We start from the raw sequence: 20,296 nt of genomic DNA, 5'->3' as shown, positions 1-20,296 counted from the left end.
AAGAGTATTTGCCCAATGCTACTGATTTGTCCCCATCTCCACCCTGGCATTCAGCCCCCCTCATCTGTGTGGAATATTTTAGTGGCATCCACACTTTTTTCTACTTAATCCTCCTCTCTCTAGCATTCTGGCACTGCACAGCTCAGATGCCTGTGGCTCTGTGTTCCAGGCCCAGAAACTTGGTTTTAACCCCTGACTTCACTGTCACCTTTCGTTCTGGTTGTGCCGCTTCCTTGTTATCCCTTTTGGCTTTGGCACGTATCGTTTCACATTACAGTTTTTCTTTCTTTCGATTTTGATGTTTCATCCACATTAACAGGAGATACTTCAAAGTTACTTTCTAAAGTACAAACTCAGTTGTATCTACTGTTCCATCTATAATTTGAAAGGCTGAGCTGTGCCACCAATTTTAGGACGTTGCCAGTGCTGATGATGACACACAGGTCAGCTCAACACAGGGGGTTCCCTGCATTTTGTTTTGGTACCGGGGCCATAACCCCTCAGTCTGGCTTCTACCCTGGTACGTGACACTGTGGATCTGAAATAGCTTATTTTGTACTTGAGGAGCTTGAGGCAGTAGAATAGAGGATCACTCTTCAATGTCATTGACAATGACAATAGAAATTCACTTTGAACATTTTGTTTACCTTGAAATGTAAAACTACTCTTAGGTAGACATAGCTTATTTCATATTCATTCATGGAGAAAGCTAGTTCTGCAGTCTTTGAGTAAATTCAGTTTCTTACCACTGCAGAGAATGGTTATAATGAAAAGTCTTATCACTGATTTTATTAAGGGCACATTTAATGTATATAATTTTATTTATTTGGGGACCTTATAACAGACAAACTGTGCAGAACAGCTTTTGAATGTTCTCTCATGAGACATTTCTGTTTTTCTTCAGGAAAGTTTATTCCATAGATCCTGCAGCATGGACTCTTACACTAGCATATTTTACACTCTGTAGAGGCAATTCAAAATTTTCCCATCTGATTTATCAATAACATGAAGTGTTTCTGATTCCTGTTTCAGAAATCGAAATCCTGGATTGAGACAGCAAATATATTAATATTTCAGAAATTAATGGTTACTAATTTATTCAGAAATTTCTCATATTTAGAGAGCCTATGCATGGCTTTCTGATTTCTGAGAAATTGAGTGTGTTTTTTTCATTCCTTTTTTTTCCCCCCCAATTTTACTGTAGAATTAGGTTCATAGACACTTTATAGCACATATGATAACATGTCTCTGCGTGGAGGCAGAGTGGCTCCATTGTCTTTTCATGCCTATTTTAGGACCAGAAGAAAAAGATAAGGCTGTGCTTAGACTAGATGACAGCTCTATCAGTGGGCACTCAGGAGGGCTTTCCAGTGAGCTGCTAAGTTAGAGTACAGTATGTTGAAGAGCAGCAGAATCTGAATGTGCTCTGAATGTATAAGGAAATCAGTTCCTTAGTCTACTGAGTACTGGCACCAAGCCCAAGCGTGGTTTTAGAAGATATAAAATGTTCCTCCTTTGAAACATTTTATTAAACAAATTGGAGCATTGTGAGCAACAACTGACATTTTGGTTTGCATCAAATACAGCCAAGTCTCAATTATCCACGTAATGGGAAGCTAGGATGGCGTTAAGAATTTGGTAAGCCTGAATCTGATGTTAGCCACGGCTGCCACGTCTCTGTTCAGTGAAGAGCACAGCCAGCTTGAATTAGCCAGTGTGCAGCTCAGTTCCAAAAACTCTTTGCCTAAGGTAAGAACATGTACAGTGTAGAGTCATGGACCAAAGGACAGGCAGAAGAATGTTCTTGAAGAAACTCATTGTAATGTAGCAGGAGTTTTCAGGGCTCACTTCCGCTTAAGAGTCGGTACTAGAATACTCAGCTAATTCTTATTTTGGTTTTGCCATGTGAAAGTAATTGGAAATCAACTAGTATTTACTTCATATCTTGATAGATCTCTTGGCAGAATTGTTGCAAGTAAATGAGTTGACTAATTTGTTCCCTTTCCTCTCTAATAGAGAAGAGCCATGAGGCTAAAGGAAAAAAAAGGTAAAGGGACTCTAAGCTTGGGCCCCCATGCTGAATATTTGAGAATTGGCTGCTGAGTGTGCTTGAGGGCTTGGATGGGTTGATGGGAGTAGGAGTTACAATGGTCCATTGATGGATGAATTTGAAGGAAAAAAAGAAAACCTCTTGGAGAATAAAATACTTTATAACCATATATGAGAAAATTTGAAGTTCCTTATTATGGACATAAGCATAAGAACACATTTTACTACGAGACTTAGACAACATATTGCTGACTATTTTTCATTAAAACGTGCTTAAAAATATAACTTCCTATATGGAAATATTTGTTGCTTTGTTTTTTTAAAAATGGCAATATTTAACCTGAATTTTCATCTCTATTCTGGTGACTACTTCTCGATGGTTTTGATACAGACTTACCATTAATTCATACTTGGAAATAGAATACACGCAATATAAAAAAAATCACCGACTTTTCTTTGCAAAAAATCACATGTCGAACATATCTGCCAAGTTGCTCTGCAACAAAAGGCATAAATAAAAATGGCAGCGGCAGTTTTGAGAATGTAAATTTCAGCAGGCACCATTGTGCTTGTTCTCTGCTTTAGAGCTGAGAAGGGGCGTGTGATTAGATGGTTACCTAGCGGTACCGATAGGCATGCCGTGATGATTCTGGCCTAAAGGGAACAAAAGTCCCTTCACTGAGCTATGCTATTTTTACTGCCATCATTTCTCCCACTTGGAATGACATTATTTTAACTTTCAGTCTCACTCCAAGGAGCCTGAGTCCAACCCCGTCCAGCCCAGGCAGTCCCTGTAGTCCTCTCTTCGCATTTCACTTCTGGAGGTAAGCGTGCTCCAGTGCCTGCCTGGGGCTGCTTTGTCTTGCCTTCCCATCCCCCGTATCCCACCATGAGTATCTGGACATTGTGGATCACAATATGCAATAAAGTTTTTTTTTTTTCCCTTAACTATTGTCTTCATGTTAACATATGAAATGAGGAAACTGGTTGAGCTGTTTACCTGATGACTTGACAGAAGCACTGAGAAAATGTACCTTGCTTATTCCACTGGGCGTATGTTACTCATGTTTCACTTAATGTCCAGTGATTAGCAGTTTGTTTGACTCCTGTGTGTATGTTACATGTGGCTTTCCTTAGGAAATGGTCTGCACTGAAAGTCATGAATTTTGATTCATCTTTTATAAATACTATTTATTACAGTTTCTAGGAAACATTTTCTAATATACATTAGAAATTATTTTATGTATGCTATACATTATTTTATGTCATGTTATTTCCAGGACAAAGTACTTGACTTGTCTAAAACCATTAGTATTTTTGAATCTTTAGAATCCTCACGTATATACCCCCACCCTCTTACTCATAGGCTAATATAAATTCATTCTTCTCTTCTCTGGAGAGAAACATCTTCAAGGAACTCTACTTGCATTTTAGCCCAGCTTATCACCAGAGTACATAATAGAAAATGTTAGCATTGTATGTATAGTGCATACAATCTATTAGGATTTCCGTGAATTCAGTGTCTGTGAATAGAATTCGTCTCGCTGGATCTAATCACAACCCAACTTCCCCTTACCCATTTTTTAAAAAGTATATATATAATTTTCTTTCCATGCCGCATGTGGGATCTTAGTTCCCTGACCGGGTATTGAACCTGTGCCTGCTGTATTGGGATCATGAAGTCTTAACCACTGGATCACCAGAGAAGTCCCCCTGCCACCCATTTTTTTTAATCCTAAAGTAGAAGATAGAAGCACACTCTCAGTTGATGCAAAGAGTGATTCAAATTATTTTCTATTAATGAATGCTTTTTATTTCTTATATGCAAATGAATGAAAAATTTGCCATGCGTGGCCAGTTCCTTAAAAATACTACTCTTTGTGACCCCCATGGACTGCAGTGTGCCAGGCTCCTCCATGGGGTTCTCCAGGCAAGAATACTGGAGGGGGTAGCCATTCCCTTCTCCAAGGGATCTTCCTGACCCCGGAATCAAACCCGGGTCTCTTGCATTGTGGGCAGATTCTTTACCTTCTGAGCCACCAGGGAAGACCCATCAGTGGAACAATTTAGTGTGTTTCTCTCATTTTTCTACAATAAGACTGAACCAAAATTTGAAGAATTGACTGCAGAAATGAGTGAAAGACTTTGAACTTTGGTTCTACTCTTCTGCTGATGGGATTATATTTATTATTGTCAAAGTGACTTTCAATATGAAAGTTTCATATAATAACTTTTATAAAGTATCCCCTGAACATAATAGGTCCTAAAGCATAGGAATGATTTTCTCACAATCCAAAGAATTCCATTGCTCTTGTAATTTGTCTATTTTGATGATCCAACCACAAGTAACTGGACTGTCTTCTGACCTTTTTTTCCCTCAATGTAGCATGCCTTTATTAAATACCCACATGTCCTTTTCCTTCCTAAAAACAATAGGCTACTTGAAATAAAGTTGCTATCAATAGTGGAGGAGAGAAATTCCGAATAAAACACTGTGGTAGTGCAGAGGAGGATGAGGTTCTGAAAACTGATTTTGGAGAGAGACGTAGAGATGTCTTTGGAACTGGTGATATTTGAGCTGGATCATGAAAAACTGGAGGGTTTTAATGAGGAGAGTTAGCAGTGAAGGTCAAAACTAAACAAAGAATAAAACAGCAAGAAGGTAAGAGAGTGTGGCACATTGAAGAAATGGGTTTATGGCAAGAAGATAGGGTGGATGAGGTAGGAAAAAAAGCATGGACTTGTACAGAGATTGATTTGGATTTAAACATTAATTTGGGACTATGCTATGTAAGGTCCTAAATACTCAGCTGAAACGTTTGACTTTCATTTTGCAAGCATTTCAGGGTATTAGAAGATTTTTTCTGAATAAAAAAATGACTGAAAAAATTTACCAATCTCCCAATCTGTTTACCAATCTATTCTTTAAGAATAGATAGGACTTTAGTTAGAAGCTCCAGCGAAGGTGCTGGTATGGTAACAGGTCCTGGATAAGGACAATTGCAGTCAATTAAATTAAAATTTGCAGAGTACTTGATAGTTGACAGAATGCTTTCTATCTCTTTCAATTTAATCCACCTGACACTAGGCAGGAAGGAATATTGCTTCTGTTTACAGATGAAGATGCTAACACATTTAGATATTTAAGTGGCTTAACTAGCCTTGGATTCAAAATGAAGTCTCAAATCTTTCCACTGTGACTAATTGAAGACACGCGCATTGCAATGGGCTCACTCATATGGGGGTTTAATCGTCCAGTTTACATGGACTTTGTGACCTCCTTTAGTGATTTCTATTTTCCCAGTGCCTTTCTCAATTCATGGGATGTAGTAAGCATTTGCAAAGTGTTTATTAAAGAATGAATGAGTGAACTGGAAATAGAAGGTGTATTGGTTACGGTCCTGCTCACAAATCAACCACCAGACAATTGGTTTAGATAAAATGGAATTGTATTTTTCACTCACAGGCCGAAAGTGTGGAGAGGATCCACTCTACATAGTCATTTAGTAATCCAGAGGGTTCTTCAACACATGGGCTTTAGAGTTGCCCTGCGTATCATTCCAGGTGGTGGAAAACGAAAAGATCACAGGAGATGGTGTGATGCTGGACCTGAGAGTGGCAGGCATTACTCTCACTCCCATTCCGTGCTTGGAATTTGGAGTTCTACTATGCCTAATGACAAGGATGACTGGAAAATACAGCTTCCTTGCATCTAGGAAACAGAGGAAGTGAGTTTGGGAAATAGCAGTCTTTGCCACAGAAGGTGGTGAAAGAAAGGTGATGAAAGAAACACCACAGTAAGTGTTCAATAGATAGTTCTGAATGAATTTACACGGAGATTTTTAGCATTAATTGAGCAGAAACCAAGAGAGCAGAGTTGGAGAGGGAGGAAAATTAGTCATGATTGAGTTTAGTCCTGAACACACTGAGTCATCTCTAAGTAGAGATTTCTGGTTGATTGCTTGGAGTTGGCTGTCTCTAATAATGTGCCCCCAGATTATGGTCTAATGTAAATCAGAGTCTGTCTAGTCAAAGCTATGATCTTTCCAGTCGTCATGTATGGATGTGAGAGTTGGACCATAAAGAAAGCTGAGTGCCGAAGAATTGATGCTTTTGAACTGTGGTGTTGGAGAAGACTCTTGAGAGTCCCTTGGACTGCAAGGAGATCCAACCAGTCCATCCTAAAGGAAATCAGTCCCGAATATTCATTGGAGGGACTGATGCTGAAGCTCCAATACTTTGGCCACCTGATGTGAAGAACTGATTCATTGGAAAAGACCCTGATGCTGGGAAAGATTGAAGGCAGGAGGAGAAGGGGAGGACAGAGGATGAGATGGTTGGATGGCATCACCAACTCGATGGACATGAGTTTGAGCAAGCTCCGGGAGTTGGCCTGTCGTGCTGCAGTCCGTGGGGTCGCAAAGAATTGGACATGACAGAGTGACTGAACTGAACTGAGATTTTGGAATCCCTGAGATTCCAAATAGATTCGTGCTGTTACCACAGAAAAGCATTTATTGTATCTGCATAGAATTGTTTTTTCTTCCGCTGATTGTGATGGATCAGATTTCTTCTTTGTTCCTTTTCAATGAGTGGGCGTCGAAGTTCCAGGGAGAGCGTGGTGGTGAGCATTGTCGGTTTCTGTGCCCTTTGGAGGTGCTGACACACACAGCTTCTCAGTGCTGCAGTGGAAGATGCTGTTCCTTTCATGGTGAAGCCCCGGAGGCAGGCTACGTTGGGACGGGAGTTAGCGTTAGTCTCCATGGACTTCCTGAAAGTTGCCTGAAAATGAGAGAAGCACAGCTTCTGGGGCAGCTGAGCTGCTAACCAAAATGTAAGTTTAGCTGAGTATGTCTTGGGGATGTACCCTTGCGCTGCTGCAGGAGGCTATAGCATGGCACACTTTGGCTCCCTATGCGGGGAAGAATTTTCCAAGACAGCCTCACAGTGTAGAATGGATCCTCTCATCAGACCGTCAGTTTCATGCTGCTGGAAATCTCCCAGAAGGCCACTTAATTGGAAAGATGTAGAACAGAGAATTCAAGCATGTTATTCCCAAAGGCCCTTTCATCTTGAAATGCTGATGCCCTTATTGTCTCACAACAGGGCTGGAGAGAGATGGGCAAATGACACAATTTGTCCACAAGCTTTAAAAAAAAAAAATGGCCCAAATATCTGTTTATCTATACCAATGTGATAGAAAACATTAAAAAATCCTAAGTGGAATTTATATATGCCTTCACTTTCCCTCTTCTGGGACAACTATAACTGCTCAGAATTTCTGCAATCCCCAAGACTTAGCACCCTTACCTTAATTTAGTAGCAGTTGATATAATGAGAACACCAGTGCCTCATGAGTCATGTGAATGTGACCTAGGCCAGCTCATAATCTGGACCGTGATTGTTAGATAGCAAGATTCCAGGATTTCCTCATTTTACATTTTCAGGATCTCTCACGGCACCTGGTAGGCCTCACCCTCAATAGTGACTAGTAAATAGGGGAAGGCTGGCTACCGTAACTCAGGGACCACATTGCTGTCGAAAGGAAATGTTGTTTTGCATTTTAATTGCATGGTCCAACTTCTGAGTGGAGGGCATCCTTAGGGCATCTGTTGCACTTCCTACATCCCTCCTATTTTACTTCCTCCATCATTCTGTTCACCTCCCCATTTGGTTCCTGGAGTCTCATGGTGGTGGCGGACACACAGCTAAGCTGGAGATGGCAATGGAGTGGCTGTTCCAGTTCTTCTCATCTCTCCAAAATCTCACTCCCTGTTTCAGCTGGGACTGAAGCCACACATGCCCCATGGCTGGTAGGATTCAGTGCTAGTTTCAGAGAAAGCTATTGCCAGTGTGCCATCAACTTCCTGAGGATGAGGATTTTTTCCCGCCACAGATGTATCCACGGACCCTAAAATAGCGCCTGGCATATATAGTAGAGGCGCCATAAATATGTATGGATGGAATGAATGTTTCTCCCGGGGAATCCAGCCTGTCCTGATGTTTTCACCTGTGCTCCCAACAGGGCACACTCTTCCTCTTACGTGTGCTTTGCAATTGGTGCTGACACTTTGAGAGGTGGGGCGTGCATTTTGATGATTCCATAAATATTAAATTATAACCTTCAAAATTTAAAAACTGACCAGGTATTAATGATAAATAAAGTAAGGTTCAAGGAGGGAGTAGAAAGGGCTTATTACAGAAAAGTTAACGTCAGAGTCTATTAGTGAACGTGCCTGGCTATGGAGAGGGGCAGAGAAAATGGTCTAGAGGTCACAACAGATGACGTGCTGAAGAGCTAAGTCACTTTGATGAAAGGGAGTTAAATGTAAGCTCTGCGGAATGGAAGCTTGTCTGATTTGCTCCTGCCATCTCCCTGGCACCTGTAAGAGCACTTGTTACAGGGCAGATACTTCATAAAATCAATTTGTGTGAGTGTTAGTGTGAAAGTATTAGTCGCTCAGTCATGTCTGACTCTTTGCAACCCCATGGACTGTAGCCGCCCAGGCTCCTCTGTCCATGGGATTCTTCAGGCAAGAATACTAGAGTGGGTTGCCATGCCCTTCTCTGGGGTATCTTCCTGACCCGGGGATCGAACCTGATTCTCCCATGTTGCAGGCAGATTCTTTATCGTCTGAGCCACCAGGGAAGCTCTAAAATAAATTAGCTTTTGTCATTGAAGGTACTTTGAAGCAGCAAACAAGTTCTAACTGGGGACTTTGGGGGCAGCTTTTTAAAAACAAAAGCCCTCCAGTGAGTTAGTGTTCCCTAGTGGTGTGAGTCTAGTCTAGCCTAGAGCTGGGCCCCTGCTGCCCGTTTCCTATGGGGCTCCTGTTCCCCAGTGTGCAGCAGACCCCACCTGGCTGGCTCCCTTCATTCCCATTACCTGACCAGCCCTGGCGGAGTCGGATTTTGGGACCCAGTAGACTAGCAGCATGGTGCCTGATCTTGGCCACTGCTCTCACCACACACAAGATTTGAGACTTCGGGCAAGTCACAAATCATGAACTTCATGGACCTTCATTGTCTTCACCTACCTCACCCAAGAATAAGAATAGTAGCTTATAGGTATTTAGGGGGATATATTTCTATTAGCAAGAACAGGACCTGTGATGGTCCTAAAGGCCATGGGAAGGCCAAGTAGACATACTTTAGCAGAAAAGGGCATCAGGGACAATGGGCACCTAATACAATTTTGCCAAGAGCTTGTCTGTTTGTCCTGCTGCTGCTAGAAAGGTGGCTAGGTGTCCACAGCTCCCTGAATCCCCCATCACTCCACTCGTTGCCATGGTGAGGGGCAGGCATAATAAGCATTTACTAAATACATGGCAGCATGCTGTGAATATGTCTCCTTTTTCAAATGTCTTCTTTTTAAATTTTTATTGAAATATAATTGATTTATAGTGTGTTAGTTTCAGATATATAGTAAAATGCTTCAGATATATATATATATATTCTTTTTTTTTAACATTCTATACCATTATAGGTTATTACAAGATATTGAGTATAGTGCTGTACTTAATATCCTGTGCTATACTGTAGGTCTTCATTGATTATCTATTTTATATATAGTAGTCTGTATATTTTAATCCCAAACTTCTAATTTATCCCTCTCCCCTGCCTCCCTCTGTTTTCTATGTCTCTGAAGAAAAGGGAACCTGCCTACACTGTTGGTGGGAATATAAATTGGTGTAGCTGCCACAGAGAACAGTATGTGTGTGCCTGTGCGTACTCAGTCGCTCAGTCGTGTCCAACTCTCTGCAGCTCCACGGGCTGCAGCCCACCAGGCTCTTCTGCCTGTGGAATTTTCCTGGCAAGAATACTGGAGAGGGGTACCATTTCCTCTCCAGAGGATCTTCCCGACCCAGTGATCTAACCTGTGTCTCTTGTGTCTCCTGCATTGACAGGCAGATTCCTTATCACTAGTGCCACCTGAGAAGCCTGGAGAACAGTATGGAAGTTCTTTTAAAAAATTACAAATAGAACTACCGTATGATCTAGCAATCCCACTCCTGGACATATATCAGGAGGAAAACATACTGTGAAAAGATACATGCGCCCCAGTGTTCAGAAGCAGCACTGTTTACAATAGCCAATGTATGGAAGCAACCTAAGTGTCTGTCAATAGATGAATGGATGAAGAAGATGTGGTACATATGTGGAATGGAATATTACTCAGCTATAAAAAGGATGAATCAATACCATTTGCAGCAACATGGATAGACCTAGAGATTTTCATACCAAGTGAAATAAATGAGGCAGAGAAAGACAAATATCATATGATATCGCTAATTGGTAGAATCTAAAATAGGATACAAACGGACTTATTTGTGTCTCCTTTTCAAGGGACACCTGTAAGTGTGGGGAAGTCACCTGACTGATAAAGCCGTTTAGTTTCACTGAGTGTGTAGGATGAGTAGGCCCATTTGTCTTTTCCATTGTTTCTTCTATGTCTGCCCCCCCAACCCCCCGCCACTTCACTTTGTGAAGAATATTGAAAAAAAAAAAAATCTGAAGAAGCTGGTACCAGATGGCAATTTTTTCATAGTCTGCAGACACCAGTTCCAGTGCTTTTGTGAATGTGATGGTTTAATGAACTGCCTTATGCATCCCGAGTTTTATTTCTGAATTGCTGTGTAGGCCCAGGTCTGTTTAGTACCGGCACTGTGTGGAATGCCTCTGCGAAGGCGAGACGAGCATGATTGAACACTTGGCTGGCCCTGTAGGTGCGGTCCGGGCAGACGTCTGAAGGTTGGGGTCTCAGGTGTCAGCGGTGGCGGGGGAGGCGTGGACAGGCCAGTTAGTGCTTCACTCGGCTACTGTGGTTTCTGCAGGTGCTGGCAGCTGGCAGCTTCTGTCTCCTGTAAGAAGGGAGAATGAGAGGGTGTGTGTGGTGGTCCAGTGAGGGGGGGGGGGAGGGGGCAGAGAGTAGACCGCAATGGGGAAGGGGGATGGAGTAAACTTATTGCAGTTACCGGGCCTGGGGCATGAGGTTTTAGGAGGTCAGATGGCAAACAGAGCTTTCACATCCCTCTGGGTCCCGGGAACATGTTATCCTCTCAAAGCCTTTGCTCCTGCAGGCCTAGGTGCCCCTGTGGCCAGGCCATGAGAGCCGTTCAGGGGCCTTGGTTTCTGACATAATGATTCTCCTTTTTTGTTATGCGTTCACTTTTTCATGCTAACTTTTCTCTTTGGCTTACTGCTTTGAGCAGGAGGCTCAAATCGCTTAAATATCTGCATGTGGGGTGGCTTAGTTTCACTGAGAGCTTGCTACCTGCCCGGGGCTATTCTTAGTGCTCCCCTATTAACTCCTGTAGTCCTCACAGCAGGCCTGTGAGGCCAGGAAGACAGTTTGACAGAAGTGAAAACTGAGACTCAGAGAAACAAACTTATCTGTAGTGACCACACAGGTCTGCCTAGGTACCGTTCGGTTGATGCCTGCTGTCCCGTTGTCATTAGTAAAAGGGCCCCCCTTTTACTTTCACACCCCCCAAGTTTGAATAGTAAATTACACCCACAATGTCTGGAAAGTGGCTTGATCCTGTTAAAATTCAGGCCTCTGGGGGAAGAGCCCTCACTGTTATTCTGTGGCATAAAGTTGAAGTGTCTACACTTGAACACACTTCAGTTCCTAGTCATTTCAAGTTTTGCATTCCGAACAGAATATGATATTTACAGGGAGGTGATTTTGTTGCTCTGTCTGAACCTCAGGGCTTCCCTGGTGGCTCAGATGGTAAAAAAAAAAAAAAAAAAAAAATCTGCTTGCAATGCAGGAGACCTGGGTTTGATCCCTGGGTAGGGAAGATCCCCTGGAAAAGGGAATGGCTACCCACTCCAGTGTTCTTGCCTGGAGAATGCCATGGATAGAGGAGCCTGGCTGGCCTAAAGTCTGTAGGGTTGCAAAGAGTCAGACAAGACTGGGCAACTAACGTGGGCTTCCCTGGTGTTTTGGGTCACCATACAAGTGAATTTTTTAGTCCTCTGTTGAGAGTGTGGTTGTGGGGCTGGGGAACGTGTTTTGAATTGTGGTGCCCTATATTTCTCTTTTCAAAAAAGTTTTATTTTAGACAGAGCCCAAGTGACACAATGAAGGTTAAATTGCTTTCATTTGGAAATCAGGCCATAGGCCCCCGAGGCACTCATTGCTGCTGCTGCTCTATCCTCAGCAGTCTGTACCCAGTTTTCTCGGCCAGGGCTGGCTTGCTGCAGCCCTGGGCTGAGAGTGTGTCCACGTTGCTGTGATGGTCTCACACTTTTTGAGCCCTATTAGAAGACCTGCCTCTTCAGGCCTGAAGTAGGAGCTCCACCTAAAGTGCAAGGAGCCTGGAAACTTCCTTTGTACCACCCACACTGAGAGACTCATTTGGCTTTCATCAATCAGGAGTATTTATTGTTACATAGTTTTTCTGTACCAAATATTGTGACTTCACTTAACCAAATTTTGATTTTTGGTTCTGGAATATCTTAAAATTATTCAATGTAACGTTTAGCAGTTATCTCTCAGTTATTAGATCATCTAATGAAAAAAAATACTTTGCTGTGTGTATGTGGGGTAGGGTGGCATGGGGTTCTACCGTATATTCCATTTTGTTACTGCATCGCTTTGAGACTAGGAAAAAACATCTCACATCACTTAAAAAACTTATTCCTACACTTAAAATGTGGCTACAGCCATTAACACCCACCCTATTGAAAAGAGAATTAAGTTGTGATATTCTTTGAAAGTAAAAGATGGCAATGAGAATGTGAAGCTCAGAGGTGTCTGAGCAGAGGAGTGATACAAATGCAGAATTTAAGACAAAAAATTATCAAGTTTCTCCAGCAGTAACATGGGGATAATAATACCTCTTGGAGGTGTTATAAGAATTAATTAGATGCCATTTGTGAAGAGTTCCAACCTGAGCATTCTGTTTTATTATTATTATTAGCTTCGTATTGTTCTTGGAAACCCAGCATTCAAAATGATCTGCAAAACCTGACCTTTGTTATCAAGGATGTTGCATATGCTAATGGAACGTGCCGATGGTGAGATATTATGAAAATGGGACAGCTGTCCTCATGATCTCAGGTGAAGAGGAAATGAGCTAAATTTCATGGACTGTATGCTTTTCTACTACTATTTCCATGACAGTATGCTCAGGTGAGCTCTTCCTGGATCCATTTAATGAAACAGTATGGGGATACTCCAAAGCGAGAGAACATTCATTTTCCTGCAGTGGTACTGGAATTGTTTTTCTTCTCCTCTTCATGTAAAATATCAGCTTGGCTCTAAAGTTCAGAGTCAGAAGTCATATCCCTGGATTTCTAAGCAGCCTCCTAACTTATATCCCCTCCCCAATCCCCCACCCACCCATCCTCACTTCTGTTCACCGCCTGCCCTCCTGTGCTCATTCTTGGTCCAGAGCTCAAAGTGGTCTTTGCTGTGTCCGCCCTTCCACTGCTCAGAGCCTGCCCGTGGCTGCCCTGCCATGCTCCATGACCCCTTCCTGCTGTCTCTCACTCCTTTCCTTCTGGTCACATTGGATTCTGATTTTTCTTGACCACTCCAAGAATGTTTGTGTCACAACCTTATTGTCTCCTGTTCCTGAAATACTCTCACGTACCCTTTCACTTAAAAAAAACTCCAAATCTACAAAAAAAGTTGAAAGAATAGTACAGTCAACACCCATGTTCACCTTAATTCACTGATTAACACTTTCCACATTTGCTTTATCTTCCTGCCTTTTTCCTTTTTAGCCCGTATAAATATTAAATGACTGTTTTTGTTTGTTCATTGAACCATTTCAGAGTAATTTGCAAACATTCAGACATTTCACCCCAAAATACTCCAACATTTATCTCCTGAGGACACGTGCTTTCTCCTTCATAACCGTAACATCATTACATCATTATTATACTCCCAAGTTGAACCTGATTATAGTAATATCTGATATGCAGTCCATCTCAAATTTCTCCAATGATCCCCCCCAAAGTTCTTTAGAGTTGCATTTTTAAACTCCAGAATCTAGTTTAAAATTACATGTTTCATTTAGTTGCCATGTCTCGTTAGTCTCCTTTAGAACAGTTTAGTTTTTTCTTTCATCTTTTCATAACATTGACATTTACCAGGAATATAGGACAACTGTTTTGTTGACTATCCCACAGTCTCAATTAATCTGATGGTTTCTTGGTCATTAGATTCGGGTTAAACATACTTGAGAAAACCAGGTGAAGATGTCTTACTCATAGCATCATACTGCAAAGCCCCAAATCTGGTGCCTGCCAAACTTTTCCCTTGCAGTTTTATGCTTTTGCTTTATTAAGTAATCTCCAGAGCACCGTTTTGAGATAATATGAATATCTCAACAAAATTTTACCCAGTGGTTTTTGCATTCATTGGTGACCTGGCTTGAGTCAGTTATTTTGTTGCTATTTGTCAAGTGGCAGTTTTCTAATTCTGTTACTAGCTAGTGTTTTTCTGTTACAGAAGAAATTTTCCTCCTTTCTCCCCATTTTTAGGAATGTTAGTATTGATTCATGCATATTTTTAAAGAATAAAATAGATAACCTGTATTTGGTGTATAAGGATCCGTGACCAGTATTCCTCTTTTTGTTGATCACGTTGTCCCAAAATCCATCAGTGGGAGGTCTTTCCAGCTGACTCCTGGGTCCTTAAGACATGATCTTACTGGTTTTTGAGCACCGCATTTTCTGGCACATCGTTATTCTAGCTGATCAGGACAGCTAGAGGAGACTCTCCCTCCTGTTCCTCAGTCATCTGATCTCTTTCACTCAGTGTCCGAACTAAATGTCACTGCGGCAGAGAGGCCTTCCCTGCCCCTCTAGGAGAAGTGTGTCCCCTACCCCCAGTCCAAACCTGCTTCCTGATGTTTCCTTTGGTGTGTGCTAGTTGCTCAGTTGTGTCCAACTCTTTGTGATGCGGTAGACTGCAGCCCGCCAGGCTCCTCTGTCCATGGGATTCTCCAGGCAAGAATACTGGAGTGGGTTGCCGTTTCCTTCTCTAGGGGATCTTCTCAACCCAGGGATCGAACCCAGGTCTCCCACATGGCAGGCAGATTCTTCATGGTCTGAGCCACTGGGGAAGCATATCCCCATTCAATATTTGTTTGTTTACTTGTAGTTTATTTTCCCAACTAGCACGAAATTTTTAAATTGACAACAATTCACCTGTTTTGCTCATGACTGGGTCCCTAGTATCTGGCCCATAGTGTCCTCAGCAAATAGTTGTAGAAAAAATTGAGTGAGTGGATTTACCACCCCATCTTAAGGTTTCGTCAAGCTCTTCCAGATTAGCTGCTGCCTTTCTTTCCTTTGCATTGAGATGAATCCGGTTGCGTGGAGTTCACACTCATTTGTCCGGCATATATGGCAATTTTACTTCTAGCCATTCTCCTGCCTTTGTGTTCAGGTGACAGTTCGGAACAGTTTTTGCTAACAGTGCATCACGTGACCCTCAGTGCGAGGCCCTTGGCTGTAACAGTGGAAGCATCTACCATGCAGTTCCTCCTTCCCCAGCTTCTCTGATCAGGCAATCTGGGTACTTTAGAAATAAAAAATGAAACACTTCACACTCTGTTAGAATTTTTACATGGGCTCCAATGCTGGGAACTAAAAATTAAGTAGAATAAGGGCTTTATTTTCTATATGAACAAATAACACCTTAAAAACCGTCATGGAGTATAAGAGTTGTTCTTAGCCTCCAAGGATTTCAGTCCTAGTTGTGTTGATGAGAATTAAGAATAGAATATGGAAGTTTTCAACTATTATCTCCTCAAGTATTTTATCATGCCCTTTCCTTTTGTCTTCTCCTTCTGGGATGCCTGTGATTTGAATGGCGGGTTGTTTAACATTGTCCCAGGGGTCTCTAAGGCAATCCTGTTGCTGGCATGTACCCTGAGGAAACCAGAATTGAAAGAGACACAGGTACCCCAATGTTCATTACAGCACTATTTACAATAGCTAGGACATGGAAGCAACCTAGGTGTCCATCAGCAGATGAATGGACAAAGAAGTTGTGGTACATATCCATTACGGAATATTACTCAGCTATAAAAAAAAAAAAAAGAATGTACTTGAGTCAGTTCTGATGAGGAAGATGAACCTGGAGTCTATTATAGAGAGTGAAGTAAGTCAGAAAGAGAAAGACAAACACTGTATATTAACACATATATATGGGATTTAGAAAGACAGTACCAATGATCCTATGTGCGGGGCAGCAAACACAGATGTAAAGAACAGACTTTTGCACTCAATGGGAGAAGGTTCAGTTCAGTTCAGTTCAGTCGCTCAGTCATGTCCGACTCTTTACAACCCCATGAACTGCAGCATGCCAGGCCTCCCTGTCCATCACCAACTCCCAGAGTCCACCCAAACCCATGTCCATTGAGTCAGCGATGCCATCCAACCATCTCATTCTCTGTCATCCCCTTCTCCTGCCCTCAATCTTTCCCAGCATCAGGGTCTTTTCCAATGAGTCAGCTCTTCGCATCAGGTGGCCAAAGTATTGGAGTTTCAGCTTCAACATAAGTCCTTCCAATGAACACCCAGGACTGATCTCCTTTAGGATGGACTGGTTGGATCTCCTTGCAGTCCAAGGGACTCTCAAGAGTCTTCTCCAACATCACAGTTCAAAAACATCAATTCTTACGGCACTCAGCTTTCTTTATAGTCCAACTCTCCCATCCATATGTGACTACTGGAAAAACCATAGCCTTGACTAGACAGACCTTTGTTGGCAAAGGGAGAAGGTTAGGGTGGGGTGAATTGAGAGAATAGCATTGAAACATGTACATTACCTTATGTAAAATAGATGGCCAGTGCAAGTTTGATGCATGAAGCAGGGCACCCAAAGCCAGTGCTCTGGGACAACCCAGAGGGATGGGGCGGGGAGGAAGGTGGAAGGGGGATTCAGGATGGGAGGATACATGTGTACCTGTGACAAATTCATATTGATGTATGCCAAAAGCCATCACAGTATTGTAAAGTAATTATCCTCCCATTAAAATTAATTAATTTTAAATAAATAAATGAAAGAATATGTGGCAAGAATTGTACTTTAACACTGAATGTATTTGATGGGTGGAGAGGCCTGAATGGTGGCCCCAAAGATATCGGATTCTAATCCCTGGAACCAACAAATGTTATCTAATTTCGAAAAAGAGCCTTGGCAGCTGTGGTTCATTTTAATGATTTTGAGATCAAGAGATCATGCTGGATTATCCTATGGGCCATAAATCCTATCAACAAATGTACTAAGAGGGAGGTTTGACACACAGAGAAACTGGAAGAGGCAAGGAACAGGTTCTCCCCGGTACCTCCCGAGGGAGCATGGTCTGTTGATACCTTGATTGGGGCCAATTGATACTGATTTTTGGATTTCTGACTACAAGAACTATGAGAGAATCCATTTCCACTCTTTAAGATGACCAAGTCTGTGTTAATGGGACAGCAGCCATAGAAGCCAAATAGAACTGTAAACTGTATTCTCCCACCTTTATTGTGATCCTCAAATGACCTCAAATGACCCTGTACATGGGCCCCTTTACCTCTGTTTCATAGAAGAAGGACCAAGGGCTGAAGGAGTCATATGACTCAAACCAGCTTTTCTGAGTCTTAATCCAGTGCTCCGTTCACTCCCAGCACCCTGCCTCCCCCTAGGAACGAAAGCCAGTGAACAGCACAGACCACTAGTCAAGATAGTTCATAAAAGAGACAGACCACTGTGGCTGGAGCCATCAGGGACAGACAGGAGAGAGGTACAAGCCCAAGGGCATCCTTAGGGGTAAAGATACTTAAGAGTTGGAAGATGACCAGCCTCTTCCCCGTGGCCCAGGGCACTTACTCCCTCAGCAAGTGCTGATTTAACCTCCCAGACTCTGGATGCCTTTGAGCATGTGTGCTATCTGTCTATATCTGCTTGGAGGAGAGAACCCCTTGCTATCTGGCTGATGATACGTTTTAGCCCCATCTCATGGAATCTTTGCCTCTTCAGTTCCTCTATGTGATGGCTTCCTGACACATTACAGGCAGTGGGATCTGGGCAAGCTTGAGCAAGGCTCCAGATGAAAGCCACAGAATGACTTGCAGTTCCAGCCCACTGCAGAGTGCTTGCTTTGGCTCACTTTTTCTCCCTGGCAGCTTTTACAGTTCTCTCGTTGGAGGCCCTGCTGTGGACTGTGCTCTAGGCCTCTTGGCGTGTGCAGCTGTTCTGCCACTTACCCCGCCGATGGGGCTCTGTGTGCCCGACTTCACTCACCAGTCATTTTGCTTCTGAGAGCCAGGTGTGGTCTGGAGGAGAAGACAGTAAATGGGATCCCATCCCTCCCCTCAGGGAGCTCTCAGCCGTGTATGAAACAGCAAGGAAACAGCTTGACTGAAGTGTGGTGACACTGATGGGGCGATGAGAACTCCACACGGCTCCTCCCGCTCCCTTCCTAGGGAAAGGTGCTGTGTGTTTAAAAAAGAGGGCTCTGTGGGCTCACTCCTGAGTCCAGGAAATCCTCACAGGGGGATCCGGCAGGGGCATCTGGATGGTTCACATCCCCACAGTGTAGATCCAGATATTTTGTGTGTGATGATTTATGTGCTTTGGTTTATCCATTCATTGTCCATTTCCTTTCTATAACTTAGAGCATGGTCTTGAAACCTTGAATGTATGGGCTTTTGGTTTAGCTCAGTGTGAGATAGAGTGTGGATACATTAGTGACTTATTTATCTTTGCAGCATCCACTGACCACCATCCTCAACTCATTTGCCTTTATTGCCTTTTATCAGTGATGGGAGTTATAAAAGGACCTGAATTTTATAGGCATTGTGTGGAGCCCCACAGCAGCTGGAGAGCTTGAAAAGCCTCAGATCTGTGTGGCATTGGGTGACGTATGGGGTCAGCATTAGGGATCTGGGATAGATGGTCTCACCTTTGTCATTCTGGGGATCCTTTTTAATGTCAGGCTTTGTGTAGAACATCCCATACAATCCCCTGATTGAACATTATCTCTTGATTAAGCAGAAAGGTAGAAAGCAGAAAGTGACTGTGAATTTCAGGACATTTAATATTTTCTAATTTATTGATCACAACAACATCTATAGACATGTGAGGGGAAAATACTAGGGCCTCTGTGTGTGGCTTTGTTTTTTCAGGCTGTTGGCAGTATTTGGACTCACAGGTCTCTCATAATAGCTTCACAGTCATGAGTCACTGTCCTCCACCTTAATGACCAATTAGGTTATACTGCAAGCTTACAGTGGCCATTGTCTCTTTCCTAAAGGAAGAAATATAATAAATTATTACAGCTATTGAAATAAGTAAGATTCCATTTGATATTACATTTTTTGTGTGAAAACAGAACTGAAAGACTTTGACAGAAAATGTATTTTATTGTTTTGTGCATACTGTCTTGATGACTGTAGCTTTGTAGTATAGTCTGAAGTCAGGAAGGTTGATTCCCCCATCTCTGTTTTTCTTTCTCAAGATTGCTTTGGCTATTTGAGGTTCTTTGTGTTTTCATACAAATTGTAATTTTTTTTCCTAGTTATGTGAAAAGGGCCGTTGGTAGTTTGATAGGGCTTGCATTGACTCTGTAGATTGCTTTGGGTGGTGTAATCCTTTGGTGAATTTTTGCTTAACTGTGTGTGTTCCAATGAAGCGGCAGTGACTGCAGTGGATTGGAGCTCAGCACTTTGAACTCTATGGTTGTCCTGTCTCCAAAGACATTTTCACTTCTATTCCCTGCTTCTGTGGAGCTTCCAAGTGATTTTATTTTTCACTCTGGAGCCCACTATGTAGGTGGCTGAAAAGCATACACATATTTTTATTGTTTGCTTATTCTGAGACACTGTGTTATTGTATGATATGTAGAAGTTTGTTAGTGTGGTTATGAGTGAACATGAGAGAGGATATACTTTAAATTACTGTCATCAATTTAACACATTATTAAAACCAGATATAATTTTTCCTTTTGTTTTTATAGAAAATAAACATCTATTTTCCTCTTCCCTCCCCAAGTGGAAGTTTCTTAAGAGCTTCCAAGGTTGGATAACCATTGGGTGAGTTGTGGTAATGAGAATAAAGTTTATTAAAGGAAGGCAAGACCTAAAATGCACCCATTCTAGTTTTTCTGTGTTCTAAAATCAGTCCTTAGGAAGTCATCTCTCTATTTGTAAGTTGTAGCATATCAGTGAATAAGCAAATAGAACCAACTTTGGTTGGTTTGCTCTGCTGATACTATAAGACATATCAAGAAGAGGA

At 42.3% G+C, this 20,296-nt stretch overlaps 1 protein-coding gene across 9 annotated transcripts in view; it reads left to right on the top strand.

Annotated features, from left to right (window-relative positions):
• The window catches only part of MAST4 (microtubule associated serine/threonine kinase family member 4), a 620,856-nt gene that overhangs the window by 390,110 nt on the left and 210,450 nt on the right, over window positions 1–20,296 (top strand). Inside the window, exon 2 of one of the 9 annotated variants that reach the window (XM_061393378.1) lies at window positions 2,793–2,873. The exons of the other annotated variants lie outside the window; for them this stretch is intronic. Coding sequence (XP_061249362.1) covers window positions 2,793–2,873 — 81 coding nt within the window. The remainder of the gene's footprint in view (window positions 1–2,792; window positions 2,874–20,296) is intronic. 9 annotated transcript variants of the gene reach the window in all.

The sequence above is a fragment of the Bos javanicus genome, chromosome 20 (genome assembly GCF_032452875.1).
Source record: "Bos javanicus breed banteng chromosome 20, ARS-OSU_banteng_1.0, whole genome shotgun sequence".
NCBI classification, from domain to species: Eukaryota; Metazoa; Chordata; class Mammalia; order Artiodactyla; family Bovidae; genus Bos; species Bos javanicus.
This window is presented reverse-complemented; position numbering and strand designations above follow the sequence as displayed.